This window comes from Cuculus canorus, chromosome 8, assembly GCF_017976375.1.
Source record: "Cuculus canorus isolate bCucCan1 chromosome 8, bCucCan1.pri, whole genome shotgun sequence".
Lineage (NCBI taxonomy): Eukaryota > Metazoa > Chordata > Aves > Cuculiformes > Cuculidae > Cuculus > Cuculus canorus.
In genome coordinates this window covers 29952276-29974652 of record NC_071408.1, presented here as the reverse complement: position 1 = coordinate 29974652, position 22377 = coordinate 29952276, and the positions used below count along the sequence as shown (strand labels likewise).

The following is a 22377-nucleotide window of genomic DNA, read 5'->3' as shown; positions in this document are numbered from 1 at the left end:
CTCATTTGAAATGCTCTGGTCTCTGCTCTTATCCATTTTGTGTGTTCAGGCCCACGTAAACCCTTGCGAAGCAAAGCATAATACCCTGCTTGATTTTTAAAATGAACAAGAGCTCTTTTGCAAAATCTCCTCTCCATTTCCTAGTGTTGAGGTTTTTGTTTCAAAGCCACTGTTTTTTGTCCTTCTGAGTATACTGCTATTGTTTGTTTGGGGTTTTTTAGTGCATTGGTTTTTAGCAGAAGAATGTTGTAAGAACAATAACCTAACATTTAGGAATAATAACCCTACTGCCTGACATAAACACTGCTATTCTTACTCACAAAGCCACACGTCCTGTCTGTGAGAGGAACTAAAAGGCAATACCTAAGAATGAGCTTCAGAAAATAACAAGCATATATGATATTGATGCCATGCCTTGAATCCTGTGTTCAGCTTTGGACCCCTCAGTGCAAGGATGACATTGAGTTGTGCCAGGGGAGGTTTAGGCTGGATAGTAGAAAAAAAATCCTTACTGAAATAGTGGTAAAGCACTGGAAGAGGCTGCCCAGGGAAATGTTGGAGTCACTATCCCTGGAGGCTTCTATAAACATGTAGCTGTGGCACTTACAGACATGGTTGAGTAGACACGGTGGTGTTGGGATGGTGATTGGACTTGATGAAAGTCAAGACTCAGAGGTCTTTTCCAACCTTAATGATTCTATGATTCAGTATTTTGTCAGTGCTGCCACCAGAGGCATTGGGGTAGTTTGATCAAAGTGTGATAGCTCTGTTCTAGCCTTAAGGACAGTTTGGTGCAGAAGCTTTCCATTTAGCCATGCAAATTTTTCAACAGCCTCGGCACTTTGTGAAGAGAGCCCAGAGCTTAAGGACACATTCTGCAAACAGGAATCTCCTCTTGTTTTGAAACTGCTACTTGCACTTCCACTTGATCGACCCCATTTTTCTTATTAGGAGACAAAGGGAGCAATTGTTTCCACTTGACGCCTAATCCTTCCATAATCAAAAAAATAATGAGACTGGGTTATGGTTTTTCCTCTTGTGCGAAAAACAAAATTCCTGTGTAATTTAATTGCAAGTATTTTGCCCAAAGAACTTTTTTCACAAGTTCCTATGCAAATATAGGTATAGCTGTACATATATTTGAACGCCTTTCTATAATGCCCCTTTAGTTTAATCAGAATGACATGTTCACTAGGACTCTAGCATCAAAAAGCGCTATATTAATTGATGCTAAATAAATCTTTCACGATCATTCCTGTGTTCATACATTTGGGGGTTGACTTTTTCCTCTACCCAGAAAGAAGGACTTTGTGCACATTTGCATGCGATGCTGCTTATCAGTAGTCTCCTCCTTCTGAATTCCAGTTTCTGGTCAGGCCCTTCAAAACGAATCACAAAAGTCTGCACAAATATTTCATTTGCTTTATTCACAAAGCAGGTATATGAGAACACTAAAGCTACGCGCCCTTATTGATTGGGCTTTAGTGAAATCAGAGTAAAAATTCATGTACCAGATGATTTTCAGACAGCCGCTACCACAGAACATTTCACTGATGGATGTCACCAAACAGGAGGTCACACGGCAGCATATGCACTCGATTGTGCTATGGAGCGACTTCATTTGTATGCAGCAAGGATGGTGAAGCATGGGGCTGCCTTTGGAGGGAACAGTCAATCCTGCAAACACTGCAGACTAGTCCAGGGAAGTTTATGTTGCCCTTGTCCGTGTAAAATATTTTGTCAATCAAGGTTATCCGGTCAGAGCGTTCCTGGCATCTCAGCACTACCAGTTCACGAAGGGGTGGAGGGACATCAGAGAGAATCTTTACAGCACACCTTGTGGAATATTTTTCAGAAAAACCACTGAACTTTTCAAGTGGAAACTGAGGATTTCTGACCTCGCTTTCCAGGGGCTGCTTTGGATAGACAAGAAACCTTTCGCTTTTTTGCGTATTGTACGGGACGCAGATCTTCTCTCTCCGTTATGTGGAGTAAGGTCACCTCTTTAATGCTGTCTGGTGATCAGACCCCTGATCTCAGCTGAGGTCTATAGATAGTATTTTGTTACACATTCAATAATCAAAATCTTATAGAATGTTTGAATGAATTGCATGAAGATAGGAAAGGGGAGCTGGATTAATATCAGTACTGCAGATTTGATGGAGCTGAAATCTGAGTCTGGGTTTTCCACATTTAGGACTTCCTCCACCTTGTGAAAGGCACCATCATTACTGGTTCCTCTCTTCAATTTTAACAGCACTGATTAAGTCCCTATGAATTAAATCATTTGTTTTGAAGTCTTTCTTATTTTACTTTTTTGAAGTCTCAGAAAATACCTTAAAGCAAATTTAAAAACAATCCAGATAAATATAAACAAGCAATTTTTATTTCAATTGTGGATTATTCTGGGGAAAAAACAAAAAAAGCTCAAGTAGACATTAAATTACTTGGGGATTTTTAAGAAAAGTCAGTGGTGAATCAGAAAAATCAATTATTTCCAGAGATTTTTTTCTTAGCTCTTTATTCATAGAACCTGCACATCTGTCATTCTTTTCTGTGCCTCTTTAGTTCTTTGCTTTACTTGTACCTTTTCCTCTTCTCCCAAGATCATTTATAAGAGGAGTCGGCTCAGGTTTGTGTTTTCAGATGTACCGCTTGTTATCTTACAATCTGCAAACAAATAAAACTCTTTTGTTTTTCCTCTATCCCGAGGAGGCCAGCTGCTTCAGAACTGAAGCTGCAGCAGCTCCTCTGAAAGATAGTTTCAATGACAAGGGTGGGCTACTTTTTTTTGCATCTTCATTTGTTGTTTTCCTGAGAAAGTAAAGTAAAAGTTCATTATGTTTTACTGGGGATTTGTCACCAAAAAATGTTCTTTTCTAATGAAAGACATTCAGATTTTTGTCTTTATTTTTTTTTTTGTAGATTAGCAGTGGGGGAGGTTGCTGTACAGAGTGATGTGGCCAGCCATATAAAATGCCACTATGAAACTAAGCTGGAGATAAGTGCCTGATAAAAAGACTTGGCAGAATATATAGGGAAATAAAGAAAAATAACAAAATAATTATGAAAAATCATATCTAGACACCTTGTGTGTATATACGGGTGCGCATTTTATTTTAAACACACGCTAAATGACAGGTTGAAATCAGTATAGCGCTAGTAGAAATGAGCTGAAAACCAGCCCCGTGTTTTGAAAACAACCTCTTGCACGGTGATACCAGTGATGTTCTGCTGAGTAGGTGAATGTGTTCGGATATCCTTGAAGTTGAAGGAGTTCCTCCTGTGTGAAGCTTGCTCTAGCCCAGCCTGAGGGGTGTAGACCAGCAACATCCCAGTGCATGAGCCCTGCTTGGGTGCGTGGGTACAGATAGCAGCACGCAGAGATGAAAAATGCAGCTGAAGAGGAGCCACAACAGCAAAAGGTACATGCATGCACATGCTTATTGAAGGCTCTGAGACAAATAAAGCTGGTAAAGGAGGAAAATCTGCTTAAGGACAGGTGGTTTTCAAGAGAGGAGTCAGCAACAGCGAGGAGAGGCACAAATAAGTTTAAGCAACTATTCAAAGCCAGCAGTTACAGCACACTTGGGTTAGGTTACCTCCGCAACAGCTCTGGCTTCACAAGTTAGGCTCAAGTCCACATTCACAGCTTCCATTTTCTAAGCATGGATTTTGTAGGCACACGGTTACACTCGAGCTGGGCATATGGATGTCTGCCTGCCCAACGTTGTGTGTGTATTTCCCATTTGAGAATAGAAGCACCAGGTTTACTCATGGAAAGAAGTGAATGAACTCATTTGCAGGTGCAATCTTAAAGTGCTGCCCTCTTTGCCTTTCCCAGTTGAGTTTTATAGTGCTGGTTTGGGGTTGTCTTTTTTAAAAAATAAGTAGTCCAAAATGTCCCATAACTGAGATCTCTTTAATCTCCCAGAATCTTTAGCTGGACTTGCCTAATACTTAAAAATGTCAGGGAGAGGGGGAGAGGAGAGAAGAGAGGTGCGCAAGGATCGTTTGACCGCTGGGATTTGGTTCTGAACCTCAGAGTAAATGCCTATTTTCTTTGTTCTTCCTAGTAATGTAACTTTCCAATGGTGTAAAGTACAGCATGCCAGGAAACTTTGTAACAGTTAATTCATTTTTGTGCAGTTCCCAACTGCCAGAAGTCAGGGGAGCAAACAGAACATAGTGTAAGCCACAGTTCACATGGCTTTGCTACAGACCACGAAGACTGTTGATTGATGCAGTGTGAGTTTACCCTCCAGGACACAGCTGAGGTTATTGGTGGGACAAGGAACTGAAGATTGTGTTGCAGCTATTGGCTTCATTCATGAATTGTTAATGTAGAAGAATAAAAGAATTCACTCAAGGCAATCAATTTCCCTTTAAAAATACAACAATTCACCCCAAAAGAGTGAAAGAAGGCTTAAGTGATAAATTGCAGGAATATTGCTTTCACATTTGACACCCATTAGCCTTGTTTTATATTGGGAAAATAGTATCATTAAGCAAAGTAGACAGTGCTTTACAACTATTAGCTTATGAAAAGATTCAGCTACTACATAAAGATAACTGTTATTAAATAGGAACATTTTGCAAAGCCTTTAAAGGATAAGAAGCAAAATAGTTGTCTTTGGTAGTATAGGTCTTTTGCTACATGCTTTCACAAAAAAAAAAAAAAGAGTACATCTCTTCTTTAAGACAGAACAATCGGAGCTATTGGAGTTGAGAGGCACTTAATGGGAAGCTAGATTCCCTTAGCAATAAATGCATATGCCTGTATAAACTGAAGGAATTTGCTGTCTTCCTCCGAATGCACAGGAGTGGAGTAATTACTGTGTGTTGAATTCCCACTATGCAATGGTAGCTACTATTGTTCAGCCGCAGGAAAAGCCATGGAGTAGATGTAGGGTGGTCAGTATCGGGTTCTCCGGGCTTAAGGGCCAAGTTAAATAGTGCCTCCTTCATCCTTGCCAGCCATTTCAGACCAAAACCCCTTTCACATGCAACTTTCATCCCATAGTCCTTTTCCGAAACAGATCATAAACACTCACTCATTCTCATAATACACTATCTTGTAAGCTGTTAAACAAAAAAAAAAAAACATGGCTGAGTTTCAAAATCCCTGCCAAACAAACTTTCCTTTTAATGTCCAGAAATTGCTGTCCTTTCTATCTCCATGTCTGGTTTGAGGCAGATAAAACCATCTTCTCACCATGTTTTTATCCATCTGTAATGTGTCTTCCCACCACATTATACCCCAAATGTCCCTTAAAGAAGGAAGAGTATGAGTCTGATGGAGAAGGGACAGTTCATTTGCTAACCTATGCCCTCCCCATTCGGCACAAAAAGCGTGTAGGCCTCTTGAAACCGTTAGCCCTCATCTCGTGGGCGAGGTTATGTCCTAAAGTAAGGCACAGCAGTATTGCAGACACAGGGATTTGTGAAAGGAAAGGCTGAGAGAAGTAGGATGGTGAGGTCTGCATGAGGCATCAAACACAGGAACAAGGAGAAGGGAATTCAGAGCAAGGGTTAGGTTTTGCATTGAGTGCTGGCTAGAGAAAAATAAAAAAAGACTTACAGCTCTCCTCCTTGCTTTTTCTTACGCTTTGTAGCTGCTTTCTGAACTGCAGATACTTGACTGTATAATAGGATTTTTTCCCTTAATCATTACCCCTGTATTTTGTTTATTTTTTAGTTGAAAACAAGGTTTTCTAATTCCCTTAGAACTTTGTGCTAAACTACAAAGTGGAAATTGTTTGGGACAAGTCTTACTGACGCTTAGCTATAAAGACATGGTAAGACCTTGTTACCGACTCATAAAGAGTTGGACAAGGAAATGCCTTTCGTACAGCACATCTAATTCACATGAGCCTTTGCCTCTATTTTGGCAGCACCCTGTCTTCCATTGCAGTAGTGTTGGTTTGATCATCACTCACCCACAAGTCTTCCCTAGTCTCAACAGTGGTCTTGAGGAGCAACTGCTCTTCACCATCTGCCCACAACAATATCGTCAGCAGCTCATTTTCTTCCATCAGTTCCTCCTTCTTTCAGTTTTCTCTCGCCTCTGCACTTCATTTTCTTCTTCGCCAGCCTTCTTGATCTCCAGCAAGCAAGACTTGTCTGCTCCCAGCATCACAACAAAGATAAGTGCAGAAAAAAATCTGTGTGCCCAGTCTCACATCTGAGTTAAGCTCCAGCAACCAGGACACCGTGGAAAGAGACAGCAATATTTGGTTTTGTTATTGATCAGTATTTCTAATATAGGGATACTCGGCCTTTCAGTCAAGATAGATATTTCTTTAAGGTAGATACCAAGTCTTCACCTAGTGAGAGATTTTCCCTGCCTTAAAACTCTTACAGACCAATAGGCATGACATACTATCCACATTTTGTATTAAGAGTGATTTGCTCCAAGAGCAACAAGGAACCATAAATTGAAACCAGTTCTTCTCAGGCTTTATCCACTGCCTCAACCACAAAACTGAGTTTTCTGACTCCTGCAGGTTATTTAGCAGTTGGAACTTGGAAATATTTCACCGTCTCTTTTTCTTAGTACCTGTAAACCAGGTCTTACTGAAGCCAAAAGGGTTGTTTCTTTCTACTGATGTTTGTAACCTAGCTGTGTTTTGTCATGTTTGAATTCAAGGTTATGCACCACTATAGCTACTCTGTGCTATATAAGAATGCCCTTTTTTCTCAGTACTCAACTATTTAAAATGTTGAGAAGTAAGCACACTCCTCCTCAAAGAGTAGCAAGTAATTCCAACATACTTTGCTTGCCTCCTTTTCATACCTACATCAGACAAGTTAGTTCACCATACTTTATGAGCTTCTTGGTATCCAGGAAGGGCATTACTTGGGCTTTCAGATGCCTGTCATATGCATATCTAAGTGATCCAGGTTGTATCTCTCTACATTACAATCATGCTTAATGTCACCGTTCTACCCTACACATTTCATTCTGGCCACTTATCAGATGAACAAACAGCACTTTTTTTCCCCAAAAGCAAAGCATTCACACAGCTGTGCTGTAGATTCAAACTCATACCCATGTCACTTTCTCCTGCACTTTGCCCAAGTTTTATTCAAGTTATCCATAGGTCGTTCTATTCTTCCCAGATCAAGGGCATACATTATATTTGTGGTTGCGGTTTGATTGGCAGCAAGGATACTATTAGGTGTTAAACAATCTGAAAAACTAGGTCACAGAAATTGTCGGAGTGTAGTTTGCTGAGTACCAGTGGAGATTTACATATAACACATTGTATGGATATTTCTTCTGAGCCTCCTTTGCCCATATTGTGTTTTAGAATGATACAGTGGATACGAATGTTCTTCTGGCAAAGCACCTTCATACTTTCTATAGGACTATCCTTAGGCTGGAGCTAGCATTCCTAGAAATTTGAGCACAAGCTGGGAAGTGAGTATAAATGGAAGAAAAGTGACTTGGGGGCCAAGAACAGAATAAAGATTATCGAAATATATACCAAAAAAAGCATAGAAAAAGAAGGGATTTCAGACTTAATTTATGCAGCATTTTGTTAGATATGGTTAAATGGAAGCCAAGAGTGACTTTAATCTCATCCCTTAAATACCCTCATAGTCCTCAAAGCACATTGGTGTGAGCAATACAGAGGGCCAAACTCAGCCCTAGCCTAACACCACTGATGGACTCCAAACTATCAAGTTATATAGAGGCAACACTGTGCAAAAATCTCTAGGCTGTGTTACTGAGGCTATAGTTTAGGCACCATAATGGTCTCTTTTGGCCTGCGAACCTTTGAAATGATCATTCTACTTTTTAAAGAGACTCTTAAGCATCTTGAGGTCATTGCATTGGGTTACCGTTGCAGCTATAGAATGACCAGTAACAAACCAAACACATTTCTTTTCTCCTTTCTGAAGCATGCTTCTTATGTTGCAGACACTGCTTCTCTCACTCATTATAGCGAGATCCCTTATTGCCCAGTATTGTACTAACCCTGTCTTGTCTATTGTATTGTGATAACACTCCTTTGCCCATTGTATTAGGTTAGCACCTCCTTGGCTATAATAAGTATGAAAAAAAATTCAAGGTTTAACTTGTCAAATGGAACTTTTCAGTGACTTATTAAAAGAACCCCTGTGGTATTACAAAATGCGGGTTTTCTGTCATCTAGCTAAAAGATCCCTTTAGAAACCTCTTTTTTTTTTTAATGTGTGTAAAGACAATTTCTTCTAGTGAAGCTCTTTGATTCTTCCCTGAATGAAATCAAGTGTTTCAAAACTTTTTGAGGTGCCCCAAAGGCTCACTTCTATACCATGGAATGTGAAAGACTATGAACCTCTCACATAATCGTCACATAGACACTTTGCAGTGTGCTCTTGGCAGCAATCGTTCATTACATACTGCAGGCTTTCATAAAAAAAAAAAAGAAAAAAATGAATAAAATCGGGGGAGAGAAAACTGTGAACTGTGTCTTTCTTGATCATGACAATTTGGGGAAAGCAAAGCTGGAGAGAAAGCAGGTGCCAGAGATTGTTAATGAGGTTAAGATAAATTGTTGCTGGAGAGTTCTTACCTATGAAATAGAGTAAGAAACAGAAGTGTGGAGAAATGGCATCCCTGTTAACCTCCTTCAAGCAGATATAACTTAAGTGTTGTTGTCTCTTGTACTTCACAAGCAAACAGTAACATTTATTTGTATGAGTGGAGCTTATAAGTTAGCATCCTTTTCTCTCCTCTCACATCCCTGATTGGAGTGCCTTTCTCCCACCACAGTACATGAATTACTGCCTGCAAAGTAAGTTGCTGCAAGTGAATCGTGTCCTTGGACTGTCATCTTATATATCTGCTATTTCTCCCTTTTTCCCTCGTGCTGTAATGCTGAGGAGAAGCTGGGCTTTTTTTCCTTTTATCATCCCTGTGTTAGCTGTTAACACATATGGTAATGAGAATCGCGTATACATAAGGAAGAGAGAGAATATGTTATACAAATAACTGTGCTCTGGTTTGGGGGGGAACTGCTTGGCTGGGGTGTTGCATTTTGAGGCGAAGGGACTTATTTGTTTATTAGCAACATTTATAGTAAACACAAGACCGGTTTTGTGAGTGGTTTGGGGACACAGTGCCCCTGACATCTTTGTGTGAGCGCACGAAGGAGGGGAGGGAAGGGGCAAGGTCAGTGCCCAACTGGCTGTCACAGTGGCATCATTAGGGCACCACCAAAGGAGGCAGCAACACCTAAAGGATCATTCAAATGGAGCTCCCTTTCCGTTCTCTGGGTGGCTAAAAGGAGTACTCATCTCTCTCCAGTTTTATTCACTCTTCGTAGTGGTTAGTACAGTTTAAGTCCCTGTGAAGCAATGTAAATTAGTGAGAGATTTAGCTGAACTGCAGCGTGGGCTGTTGAAGAGATCAAGGAACCACCTGACAGGCATTGTTGAAGTCTGCTCCTCGTTCAGCTTTGAGTTTGGGACAGTCACCACCTCGGTAGTGCCACAAAGCAAGCGACAGGCTGAAAATGGTGAGGGATGTTAGAAGAACTTTTCTAGATAAGAAAGAAAAGCCAGCTGGGAAAAACAGAGTGTATGAAATTCAGGGGTCTTCCAGAAGTGCAAGACTAAGAAAAAGAAAACACCTGAAGCTCTCTTATATTGTTCTGAAGGATCCAGGGAGGGATCAAAGTGAAAAGAAAAGTTTATTTTTGGTTCCTTTTTTTCTGCATTGTACACTTGCTCCTGGCTTTAGATAAGAGACTGAAGTAGACACTTTTTTCCATCCTTCTCATCTGAAGAATTTTAAACGGCTTCAAAATGGAAAAGTAGATTTTTTTTTTTTTATTATTGTGTAGATTCAAATTATTCTCATTTGTTTCCAGAGTAGTTTTTGGTGTGTATTTATTTAAATTGTTTAAAAAATCTCTCTAACGCCTTTTGTTTACAAAGGCAAATCCAAATCATTTTTTCCCAGAACAGGGAGCCAAAATAAACTACTAATGCTGAGGTAATAAAATGGACAAAATATCACCTGTGTGTTTCAGTTTAAATCCCCTTTTCCCTTGTGTTATGTCAACCTGCCTATTGAAGAGACCTAAGAGTTTCTCTGTAAAAACAATAGGTTTCCAATTAAGTATCATTAGTGAGACAAAAACACTTGTTTTGGGTCGAAGATCTTATAAGATTCCACAGCAAAATGAGTGACAGTGAAGGCAAAGTGCTATGACGAGAAATCGAACAGCCGCCTCCCTGGGAAGTCAGGCATCTCTTCCCTCTCTGCAGATCAATCTTAAACTGTTGTTGGCTTCTTGTGTGCCTGTGCTCTTTAGCAAACCACACTCCCGTTATCTCTCAGGGTCAGGGAATACCTTTGTGAAAGACACAGCTGCTCCCCTGAACCTGTCCTTTCCTGTCGTTCTTGAAGGTCTTCTCCTCACCCTTTGCACCAATGCAGGCGGCTCACAACCGCTTCAGCGACTGTTCTACCTGCTGCTTCTGGAGGAGCACGCTGCCTTGGTTTTCCTTTGGTCATGGTCCTTGATACCTTATTTCTCACCACCAGAGGTCCATGAGCCCAGTGAAAAGCTCATTTTGAAGATCTGTCCACAGGTTCCACCCTTCCTACCAGGGAGAGGCAATTTACCCATTAAACAGCAATAAACACCGATTTGCTGTAACTTCGGGATGAAAAGGCAGACTATTTCAAGCCTATTGCTAAACTGCTCTGTGGAGTTGAAGAAATGCCTCTAAAAATATCTTTAATGGTCTTCATTTCAATATGCTTTTAACCTGCTGCTTCAGTAATTATCTTCTTCAGTGCTAAGGTGGGCTCACATACCTGTGGTTCCACGTGTAGCATAGACAGTTCTACAATTTTAGAGCCTATTAACCACTAACTTACAAGTCTACTGTAGTTTTATTTCGCGAATGCTTTGTGAGGCTTGAGCTGATAGCCTATTTGCTTGTTTTTCCTTTTTTCTTGTTTCCCAGATGACTGGCCTGGCTTTTCAAACTGTACTGTGAGATTGGTTTCTTTTCCATGCTTCATTAAGACAGAGCATTTGTTACCCTCTCTTCAGACATTGCCTAAGTCTTGGTACATGCACTGCTGTCACTCCCTTTTATCTTTTTCTATACATTTCCCAACGTGTTGGATGAGTGGAAATTTACAGATGGAGTTGCTGATGTGCTTTCATGTAGAGCATATTTTCTTTTACAGCTGTATGTCTCATATTTTAATTTCCCTTTGTTGTTACCAGCAGTTACTTTTATGCCTGGAAGATGAGCTGTTCCCACACTCCTCCATAGCTTCTCCTAGCAACATTTCTTTGTAGATTGGTTGGTGAGGAAAACTGAAAGGTTATAGGGCTCCTACCTTCCAGAAAGACACTGAATTATTTAGTATCAACACTTCTACCTAAAATTATAGCATCTTTTGATTCCAGGTTCAACAGTGGCACTGTCATCTTCTGTTAGAACAATGGCTCGAGCACACTGCTGCTGCAGAAAGCCCAGGAGCTGTCTGGAGAGCCTAAGCATGGACAGATTTCAAAAAATACTCAATGCTTATGAGTAATAGTTACAAGGAGAAAGAGATTCAAGCTTTGTAAGCACAAAAAAACCCCAAAATCTTGTGTTAAGAGTCTTGGCTGTGTTAATAAGTAGTTCTGCTGATGGCAACCACAGACACCTGTGATGAAAAATAGTTACCAGTAGAGGCTAGACCAAGAATGCAAGTGGTATAAGACGTTTGTATATCTAGTTAGAAGTTAAAACAAATGTATGTGTTTAACTGTATACGTTTACTATACCCTATAGGGATATATCCTGCATGTATTTATAGGTGCACAAGGGCAGGATGGAGCGACAACTTTGATGATCACCTCAGGAAGCTCACAGATGTCTGAATCCAGATAGTTTATTGGCTGTAGGAAGTGTCTTAAGTCAATCTCTAAATGAAAAGTAGGCCAAATTTCCATTTAGTCTTCATTTTAAGTGTCACACTGTCAAGAAATTCTGGGTAAATAGGATTGTTTGAATTATGTACTAGATAATAGTTAAGTTTCTTTGTGTTTTGCTGCGTAAGCACTCAGTTATGGGGCTCAGGCACTAATTATCCATTCAAAGGAACTTAGTGGTTAGAAAGCCTCTAGAAAAATAAGACGGTAACATCAAGCATCATCTTTCTGTGTCAAAACTTTTAAAATATTGGGTTAGATACACAGCTGGGATAAACTGACCCAATCAGTTTATCCCAGAAGAAACTCTGCCTGTGTATGACTCACAACTAAATTGTCTGCAAAAGGAAAACCAACAAGACAAAAAGGTAGAAAATGTCCACGGGATCTCACTGGCTTCATTCCAATGTCTTCCCTGAAGGATTCTTAAAAAACAGATAATTACATCCAATCTCTGTTTTGAGACTAAGATCGTTTGTTAATCAGTGCAGGAATTCCTCGAAAATTAAATTCAGAAGTTGCTTTCCCAGTCAGTAGCCTTTGAATACCAAGAAAATAATAATCTTCCTGGTGTTTTCTCCAGAGATGAGTGAAAGGAAATGAGTTTAGATATTACTATAAAAAAAAAAAAATGGATGGTTTCTGAAATAAAGTCTTAAGGAAGTTGCTAAAATGTTCTGAGAGGTACCTATGATAGAGTGGATTTTCAGGCCCTATTCATATTGAGAACTATTCCATTCCTTGAGTGTTTCCAGTGAAGTCACTGTGATTACTCAAAGAGCAAATCAGTGTCAGTACATACTAGAAATAGCTCCAGTTAAACTCTGTGAGCAGATAACATTAACTTCAGTGCAGGGTTGAGAGAGTAGTGAGCCAGTCTGCCTTTAACTTTTGCCTACATTTGTACTAAAAAGCCTTGAAAATAACATTTCAGCAGTTAAACATGAAGGCTGCCCACACTGTGCTGGAGAACAGTATTTGTAGTATTCTGGCCACATGCAATTCTTCTTTCAGCAAAAGACAGTCTTTATCACAAGAAATTAGAATCATTCCCAGCCAAATGGGTAAGAAATTTTCTGCAAGATGGGAGAAAATGTAGTTGCGTAAGAACGTAAGATACCAGGCAGCTGAAAACTGCTGGCGTGCATCTGCAGCCAGATCCCTTATCTCCTGGATATAAGAATTTGTTCAGCCTTCATTCTTAATAGAAGGGGGAAGAAAATAATTCTTCATAGTCTTAGCAGAATGCATGTTTGAGAATTTGTCCTCTGATGTTTCTGGGCAATGGGGAAACATAGCGCTGCAGTGGTCTACACTTCTTGATAAGCAGATACGAACAGTGCTCCATTTAATATTTTAAACTGTAATTGTCTTACACAGAAAATGTGATTATGATTAATACATGCTGTAGTGGGAATAATCATGTAGCAACTTTCTTTTAGAGTAATGAAACATATGGTGCTCAATTTATTACTGAAATAACTTCCATAGTAACTTGAAAACAAAATTCTCTTATTTTTATATGATTAGATCTTTTAATCTTTGGAAGTCAAAGTCACTGATTAAATACTGGTAGGTGATTTTGCCTTTTTTTTTTTTTTTTTTTTGTTGGAGGGTAAAGTCAATGCCTGTTGTTTGAACTGGAAAACTGGCAGAGTATTATCTGCTGCTTCTTTGGGAATAATACACTGCTTATCTTATCTGACCCATGACCTAATGTCACAGTGACCCAGTGCTGTGAAACTAAGGTATCACACACCTCATATATTCTGTACTGAGACCGAGTTCATATTGAGCTTCCTCCTGATACCATAAACCCATCTGATACTCTGACACCAGACAGCGGTGATCCAGATCCATCGCGTTCTTGCAATGGTTCTAGAGAATAAGTCACTAAGGTAAAAGTCTATAAAACAGAAAAAATAATAACCATTATATTGGCTTCTGGGGAAAAAAAAAAAAGTCAATGCTTTCCACTTCATTCATAAAGAATCTTGTATATTTTGGGTGGATCCACAAAATAAGTAGCAATTTTGAGAATTCATTATGTTTTTGTACAAATCCACACTTAAAAAAATAGATAAGCCTAGTTCCTTCCTCAAGAGAACCTGAAATCTTTGCAGCCTCAATGTATTTAGCCTAAAGTAAGATAAAGAAAGTATTGGGAATTTTCTTCTTTTTTCTTAGATTCTCCAACCAATGACTCGGGCCTTGTTCCTCTGAGAACAGAGAACCCTTACACAGGATTACAGAGGATAATAGGCCTGTTTCTGAAGTGGAAACTTGTTTATGTGCTCACGGCACCTCGTGCAAAAGTGCTGGTGAAGTCCAGTCTGCTAAACCAGGCATGTTCCCTCTTCCTGCCATCCATCCTAAGGCACGTGGGATGGCCTGGGATCTCCTCACCTCCTTACTGCAGTATTCAGGTTTTATCCAGACAACATTGGAATAAACATTACACAAGTGTTTTTCGCTCTGCGTAGGTTCCTAGCTACAATAGCTCTAAGCAAGCGTGCAATTACAAGCAGTACCTGAGCCTATAGCAGAACGGTGTTTAATGCAGCTCAAATAGCTCTCCAGTCTCCTATATATGCAGTCACCTTTTTATCCTCAAAGTGACTGACGTGGAGACACGATAAGGGTAAATTTCAGGGCTACTTGTTTTTTTTGGTCGGTATCAATGCCACAGCAGTTAATCACTCTGTGACCATGAAGTCTAAGTTAGGGTTAAGATAAACTTGGAGGAGTTATCTTCTAGTGCAATAGAATTGCATAGCAAACACCAGTCCTCAAATATGAAGCGATTCAAATCTCAGATGGCAAACTGTCTAACATTTAACTCTACTGCATAACTTGGGAAATAGTATATACAGAATGGGGGCGGGGTAGAAATCCTGAAGCCACTTAATCAGTATACTGACTGATACCGACAACAGTGGACTGTTGGGCTTCAGAAGGTGTTTTCCATATTTGAATGAAAATAAAACCCTCTGAACATCTTAGTAAAGCTGAGTTGTACAAAAATATGTTTTCTGTTTGAGAATTTCAGAATTGGTTTACACCCTCTTCCTTCCTTTTACTTAACTTCACTCTTTTCTCTGGAGAGGACAGGAAAATCCATGCTAGGTGTCAGGAACAGTCCCTCTTACTACTTCATTGAAATGCACAAAGATGAGGTTTTGCTTTATCAGGGTATAGTAACAAAAAACAAATTTATCAAAACAAAACTCTACAGCTATACTATAAATCTAACCAACAGCATCTTTCAAACCATGCGTAGTCCAAAAGCTGGACAAAATAGAAATAGCCTTTCTATCTTTTTCATTTTGCAAACCTTGTATCCAATTCCCACAGTTATCACTCCATTGGTGGTGTGCCAGCATCAAACTGGAATAGCAGCAGGGAATTGGGCATCTTGGCTTCTTTCTAGTAAAAGGAAAGGAAATAAAAAAAAAAAGTACCAAAAAAAGCACCTTCTAAAGTAACAAAATCCCTTTGTAAATGTACTAGAATCAGCATATGGCAATTTAACCCAACCCAGAACACATTCTTATTCATTAGACAATGCCCAGAATCTCTGGAGAGAATATCAAACATTATCTTGGAGGCTACGCTACAAAAGCAAATGCTGAATATTTTGAGAAAAAAATCAGGGAGTGAATATTAAATATGACATAGGTGTGAAAATTTTTAAATAATTTTCTACGTAGGGTTCCTTCGTCTTCAGAAATGAGGAAAACTGAAGGCTTAGCCAACTGATTATATCTACTTTAACCAGCTATGGTTGCTTGGGAGCTGTTTTGCTAATCCCTGCTTTGTCGTTAGGCTATATATTAGCAGGATGAAAATGGCATCACTGCACTGTAATTCAGCAATATGAATACAGAACAAGGAGAGCACAGAGCTATCGGCAGCAGTACAACAGCAGATAATAAGACTCTGTTACTCAAGCAGAATGTGTTATGTAAAGACAATTGCAGTGTAGAAGCAATAGCTCTAATCAGGTTAATTAGGCTGTATTCATGTTTCATTTATGGTGCAAGTGCCCTGTAAATTCAAAGCAGTCTACCTCATCGTATTGCACTCCTTAAACAGCCATCACGCTCTCTGAAGCACTCAATATCTTATATTTTTACATTTTCTTCCTTAAAAAAAAAAAAGAAACCAAGATATTTCCTGTTGCTTTTTAAGAAGTCCTATTCTCCATTGTTTATAGGTAAAAAAAAAAGGCAAAAAAGGCAAAGATCCAGGTTTTGTATAAAACGCATGCTCATATTAAAATTTATTCCTTTGCAACCAATCTGAGCACTTGGAAGTTGTTTGTGGAGGGCCCGTTTAATTGCATTTTATATATTTTTTGTGTATTTTCCTGCTCACTGTCATGATATGTTGAATATTTTCAAAAATTGTCTTGGCTTTAAAAAAATGTAGCTCTCACCTTTTCTCCTTTTATCCATTTCCTTAAAGTGATAGATTGCCTGTTTATTCCCTCAAAGGTAGCTGGAAGGATGTGTCTGCTGCGGAGAACGGATTAGAGCCCAGTGCTGTGACCCTCAAACTCCAGCTGTGTCTCCTCTCCACTTACTGAATTTATTAGGTTGTCCCTTTAAAGTAATAATGGGTACAACAATTCTGAGCTCACTTTCTCCTCACCCCTAAGAAAACAAGCCTGGGTAAAGAGCAGCTATTAAAAAGTGAGAGGTCATGCTGCAGATGCATAGAACACGGCAGCCTGCACAGTCTTAATTATTTTAGCTAAGTGCCTAGCAATCAGCTAGACGCGCTGATTGCAAGCTTAGATTCAGTGTTCCACTTTAAAGAAAAGAAATGCAGAATTTCCCCTACCCAGTTAACACAACTCTGTTCGTGTTACACCTTAATTACAACACCTTTTGTAAGACTTGAAAAATGGCATAGCTCCATTTTAATGTGTCCCTCAGATATTATTTCAGTATGCTATCAACAACAATGCTTAAATTATTAGTCTTGCTTATATAGAAATCTTGCTTGTTTATAGAAGATATATATATTCTTGTATATTCTATCCTGTGGAAGTGTGCGTAGTTCAGCCCAACAGCACGACAATACTGTTGTAACACCGGTGAGCGATGCCATAAAAGCAGGGTGACCAGAGGAGAAGAGTTTTGCATGTTACTGCTTACAGTATCACACTACAGCTGTGCATTTCCTTCCATTCTGGCTGCAAAACATGTGACTGAAAGGCATTTCTAACTACATTTGACAGTGAATGTGTGCCACTGAATTTCAGAGGGACCGCAAATGTGGTACGTCTTGTTGTATCTCACAATTTAGTTAGCACCCCTAGAAGAAAACATCAGGGAAAATCCATGTGCACTTAATTTTTTGGCATCTGAATCACAATGGACCATCACCTCAATTACTAATTTCTTGTAACAATTCATATGTCTTAGAGCAACGAAGCTGGTGATGGGTCTGGAGAACAAGTCTTATAAGGAGCAGCTGCAGGAACTGGGATTGTTTAGCCCGGAGAAGAGGAGGCTGAGGGCAGACTTTATTGCTCTCTTCATCTCCTTGAAAGGAGGTTGTAGCAACTTGGGTGTTGGTCTCTTCTCCCAGGCAACAAGTAAAAGGGTGAGAGATATTCAGTTTAGACTGAATATTGGAAAAAAATTTCTTTACGAAAAGAGTGGCGAAGCACTGGAACAGGCTCCTTCCCTGGAGCCGTTCGAAAAGCACTTAGACATGGCACTTCAGGACGTGGTTTAGTAGGCACGATGGCATTGGGCTGGCAGTTGAACTTGATCTTAGAGATCCTTTCCAATCTTAATGAGTCTATGACTCTCTATATTTTGCCATATTTTCCTAGACGCATTTCATTTTAAAATGAAACCACACTACCCATCTGGTTCCCTGTCTTTCCATTTAGGATAGTAAGCTGTGATATCAGCACTCTCAACATTTCTGGAGGCATCGGTAGCAAAGATGCCCAAACAAGACAGCCTTCATTTGACTTCTCCCTTTCCCCTTTTTGTTTGGCCATCACGGTTGTAGAGAGGAGCAGCAGAATGGAGGAGTCACACAGATGCAACCCTGATTTCAGCTCAGGTGCATTGGCACCACAATAATAAACTTCATTATTCCTCAGTCAAGTGGCATCACTCCAAGTTAATGAAGTAATCAAGTAAAGGGAGTGTTTGATGGGGCCTGCTGTAAATATATTCTCAGGCTCAAGGGTGGAGGCCTCAGGGTCTGTGCTCAGGTTTCACTCTTCTCCCTCATGAACAGCAAGAGCCGAGAAAGCCTCGTTCTCCTTCTGAAGGATGGAGTCTGGCAGCCTTACTGGCAAGTGTGTTGTACCTTTCACAGTCCAGAGGAAATACCAGATATACATTCCTGAGCTCTCCTTCCTGCCCCGTCAGGAATCCTTGTACCCAGGTGGGTTTTTTTTATGTGATATTTAATTTACCATTTGACCAAAAGACAAGCTTAAATTCAAAGTAAATGTTAAACACTTGCAAAAATTATGTATAACTGAGGTTAGGAAGCAAACTCCCTCCTGACTTAGTTTTAGCTAAGAATTGGTCTAAAATTTATTACTAGGAGTGGGAAATTCTGGATATATTTTCCTTCCCAAGAGTGGCAGCAGCCAAAGCCCTGTGAGAAAGCACTGAGAAGGACTTGACATTCCAAACTCACTGAGGTCCTTCTGTTAATGTAACTCGCTTTTTATTAGATTCATCTCATAAACAAAGAAATTAATTTCCCTCCTGTTTTCATAGTATAAAACTTGACAACTAGCCAGAAGCTTATGTGAAGGTCATACTGACAAGATTTGTCACCACGAGTGTGGGTAGGAAGATATGTTTGCAAAGGCAGCCATGGTAGATACCATGAAAAGACAATTTCTCATTGCATATCTATGAGCTCTAAGGTATCTCAACACTAAATCTATGAAATCAATCATAAATTCTCCTCTAAAAGTAGAGAGTTCCAATGTGACAGAGCAAGGTATGTCTCCAAAGCGGTGACCCTTAGCAAAAGCAGATTATTAGAAGACTGAAGACACGATTGGAGAAATGCTAAATTGTTTCAGTTATGACTGAACAAGAATTTTTATTTCATATTAAATTTTAATTATTCTTTTATTCTATAACTACAGTGTGGAAAAATTGGGGAAAAAATAGCAAGCAGGTAATTTTAAATTGAAATCTCTATTTCATGTAGTAGGTAAGTTAGTTGAAAACATGAGGTGATTTGAAGTTGTCAGCATCCATGACCTGAGAAATGTTTATTTTCTGATTGATCAGTACACATTCTAAAATGCCCTTATTTGTCAAACTAACATGCCAAAAGAAACATGTGATAGCACATGCCTTTATATAAGAGAATCCAGCATGTTCACCTTTACTTTATCCCCATCATGAGGGGCTTGATATTTGCCCTGGTTTTAACCCTGGTCGGTAAGTAACTTCTGCTTTTATAAATTTAAAATAACAGATTCAGGAAAAAGTTTCAGAATCTAAATATAGTTCATAACATGAACTGTAATATTTTATAGATTTTTTTTTAGGACAATTTTTTTGGGTTTTTTAGGGAAAAAAGCCTTTTGGCTATGTGCTGAACTAGAAGTAAAGTTAATTAGAAAGAGTTATGTCATATGTACAAGCCTTTCATACAAAATACATTAAGGCTTTGGGTTGTTTCTTTTTCTTATTTTGTCATTTCATTACTCTTTTTTTTTCTTCTCTTCTCTTTCAGGGAGCCAGCATCTTAATTACCGTAAGTAATTTTCCTATCAGCTAATATAATTATAATAAGTGCAATTCAAAATAGAATATGAAAAGTATATCAATGTTTAATATAATTTTACAACAGCTAATTTTGTTCAGGTACAATACAAAAATGAACAAATTCGTCTTTTTGGTTTCATACATTCTAAAGTAGGTACTTCAATATGTTCTGCACAGCCTCTGTAATGTTTCATGTGAACTGTTTCTTTGCAGAACCCGATTTCAGTGAAAACAAGGTTTATACATTTGATTATGAAAGCGTGCTTCTCAGTGGACTTCCAGAGAGAGGACTTGCAAGAGCTGGAATAAGGATAAATAGTAAAGTGGAAATTAGTGGTATTGGGCCAAAACTTTGTCTTATTAGGGTAAGAAAATGTATTGCGCTTGAAAGGTAACATTTTCTTCAGATTTGACTCCTTTTTTTAAGCTTTTGGGCAATAATTAAGTTTCATCGTATGTTGTGCTTACCCAGGGAGAACATAACTAATGCTATTATTTTTTACGTAGTGCCCTATATTCTGTTTGCTCTTTGCCAGGTAATTCTCAGCTCAAGCCAACCTTGGGCTTGAAGGATTTCTTCTGCTTTGTGGTCAGGGAGACAATGGAATGTAATTAGAAGTGCACAATAATTTATTACTGCATCAATCCAATTGTTCCAAACTGTACAACCTAGGATTATTTAATCAACTGATTTCGTAACCAGCAAACGAAAGGCAATAAAACATACGACAGTAGCTGGATGTGATTCAATATTTAGCATAATTAATGACATCTGGTGGATTCTTTTTCTACAGGCTCCCAAATGACATTCTTTGTCATCCTCAGTTGTATATTTTTACTGCATGCTGAGTAATTACCAGCAGTTTTGATTATGTGAAAATCACTTTACCTTTAAGAGAAGCCTATACGTGCTTCTAATGAATGTATTGAAACACACCCTTCAATTGCTTTACACAAACTCCACTTAGTCTTCTGTACATGTGGAAGGAAATATGATCTTTTTAAAAGCTTTTATTTAGCAAATTGAAAAGTGCAGATTAAAAAGACTGCTGGCTGTCTGATAAATGCTTGTAAATGCTGTAGACTTCCAGCCTGAATTAGCCTTCCATTATAAGGTATTTTTATAAGTTCAGATTATAATAACTCTAGACAGGAAACTTTGTTTTTCCGTGACCTTTGCAAAAACCCAAAACACAAGGAAAATAGAGCTATACATCTGCACTGGTGAGTAGGATGCTTCCTTGGTGGAGAGGAGGCAGGAACAGTCTTGTCCTCAGCCCACAATCTCCCCCATTCCTGCCAAAACAGCTCTTGATGTGCCAAGGTGAGTCTTCACCAACACTGACTGCCACTCTCCCAAAACCTTCTAAAACGCCCTACTGCATTGGGAAAAAAAGTTTTCTTTTCAAATATAAATGCAGCAAGACTTTCAAGTAAGGAAGAGAAGAGAATAGAAAATAATCACAAGATTTTGGGGCAAGTTCTAAGTCAAAGATAATGATACATTTATTCCATTCTGCTCTGGGAAGTTTATTTTGCTTCTGTTATATTTAAATTAGGCAGTTTGGAGGTATGGTTCAGGGAATTAATCTTTCATCTGTAGCCTACTAGTTTGCATTCAGCCCAAGCAAAAAGCTGCGTTCCCCGAGCGGTTTCCAGCTGACAATTTTTTCATCGCAAACCCACAAGTTTAGAATTGCCAGCTGTGTTCAAAACCTTGCAGACAGCATAAGTCCTGGCTGGGCCCTGAGGGCTGGGGAAAAACTACCTCGCCCTGACCCTGCAGAGCAGTCCCAAACCTGCCCGCGTGCAATATGCCAGAAGCATGTCCAAGAGGCAGCATGAGGGATTTGCTCCGTAACAGCTTCCTCTGTAAGCTTCAGTTACTGGAGTTGGCAGTGATCTCCACCAACAATAACAAAAATAAATATGAAAGCGCAGTCTCTAGCGATTTGCCGTATGAGGATTGAGTTTGTGTGGCTTTTTGAGAAATTAATCCATGTCTTGCTTCACATCGCCAGCCTGAGGTGTCGGAGAAAAGTCTCTTTAAGTTGTCAAAATACATAGAAGGGAAAGGTCCTCTGAGAAACTGAGCTAAACGTGCCCTGTTCCCACGGGGCAGGAATCATTCGAGTTATGCATAGTTTAGCGCAACTTTCTACTTCTTTGGATGTGCCCCAGGTTGAGGCTGGAGTGTGAAGTGCGGAGAAGGGTTGGGCGACAGCGCCTGAGCCTTCGGCTCTGCAGCAAAATACAGAGGGAAGGACGATTTTTGTAATCCGCTCTCCACTGCTCAAACTAATTATGACTATCTGGCTGGCCCAGCAGCCACGTTGTTATTAGTTTCTGACTGCTGTCTGTGTTCTGTGACCCTAGTGAGGGAGACGACAGAGTTCACAACAGGAGTTAATGATGCTTTATACAACATTAACTTCCTCCTGCAATTTCCTGCAGATCCTTCTTGCTACTTTTGGGTAGCAACCTGCTTCGTGTGGCTCTCCTCGGGTTCGTTTCTTCATACAAGCCGGCCTTTGGCTATATGGGTTATCTATGAAACAGAACAGAGTGCAGTGTCTGTGGAAATATCAGTCATTTGCATTACCCTCTTTCCTTTTATATATAGAAATATGAATATCAATACAGGCAATGTTAAATGACAATATTTA

General features: G+C 39.4%; 1 protein-coding gene across 1 annotated transcript in view; it reads left to right on the top strand.

The window, feature by feature from the left end:
• Window positions 1–22377, top strand: part of LOC104063270 (vitellogenin-1-like) — a 72945-nt gene that overhangs the window by 9983 nt on the left and 40585 nt on the right. The window contains exons 2-4 of the mRNA XM_054073736.1: window positions 18207–18356; window positions 19680–19700; window positions 19925–20076. Coding sequence (XP_053929711.1) covers window positions 18242–18356; window positions 19680–19700; window positions 19925–20076 — 288 coding nt within the window. The 5' untranslated portion in view covers window positions 18207–18241. The remainder of the gene's footprint in view (window positions 1–18206; window positions 18357–19679; window positions 19701–19924; window positions 20077–22377) is intronic.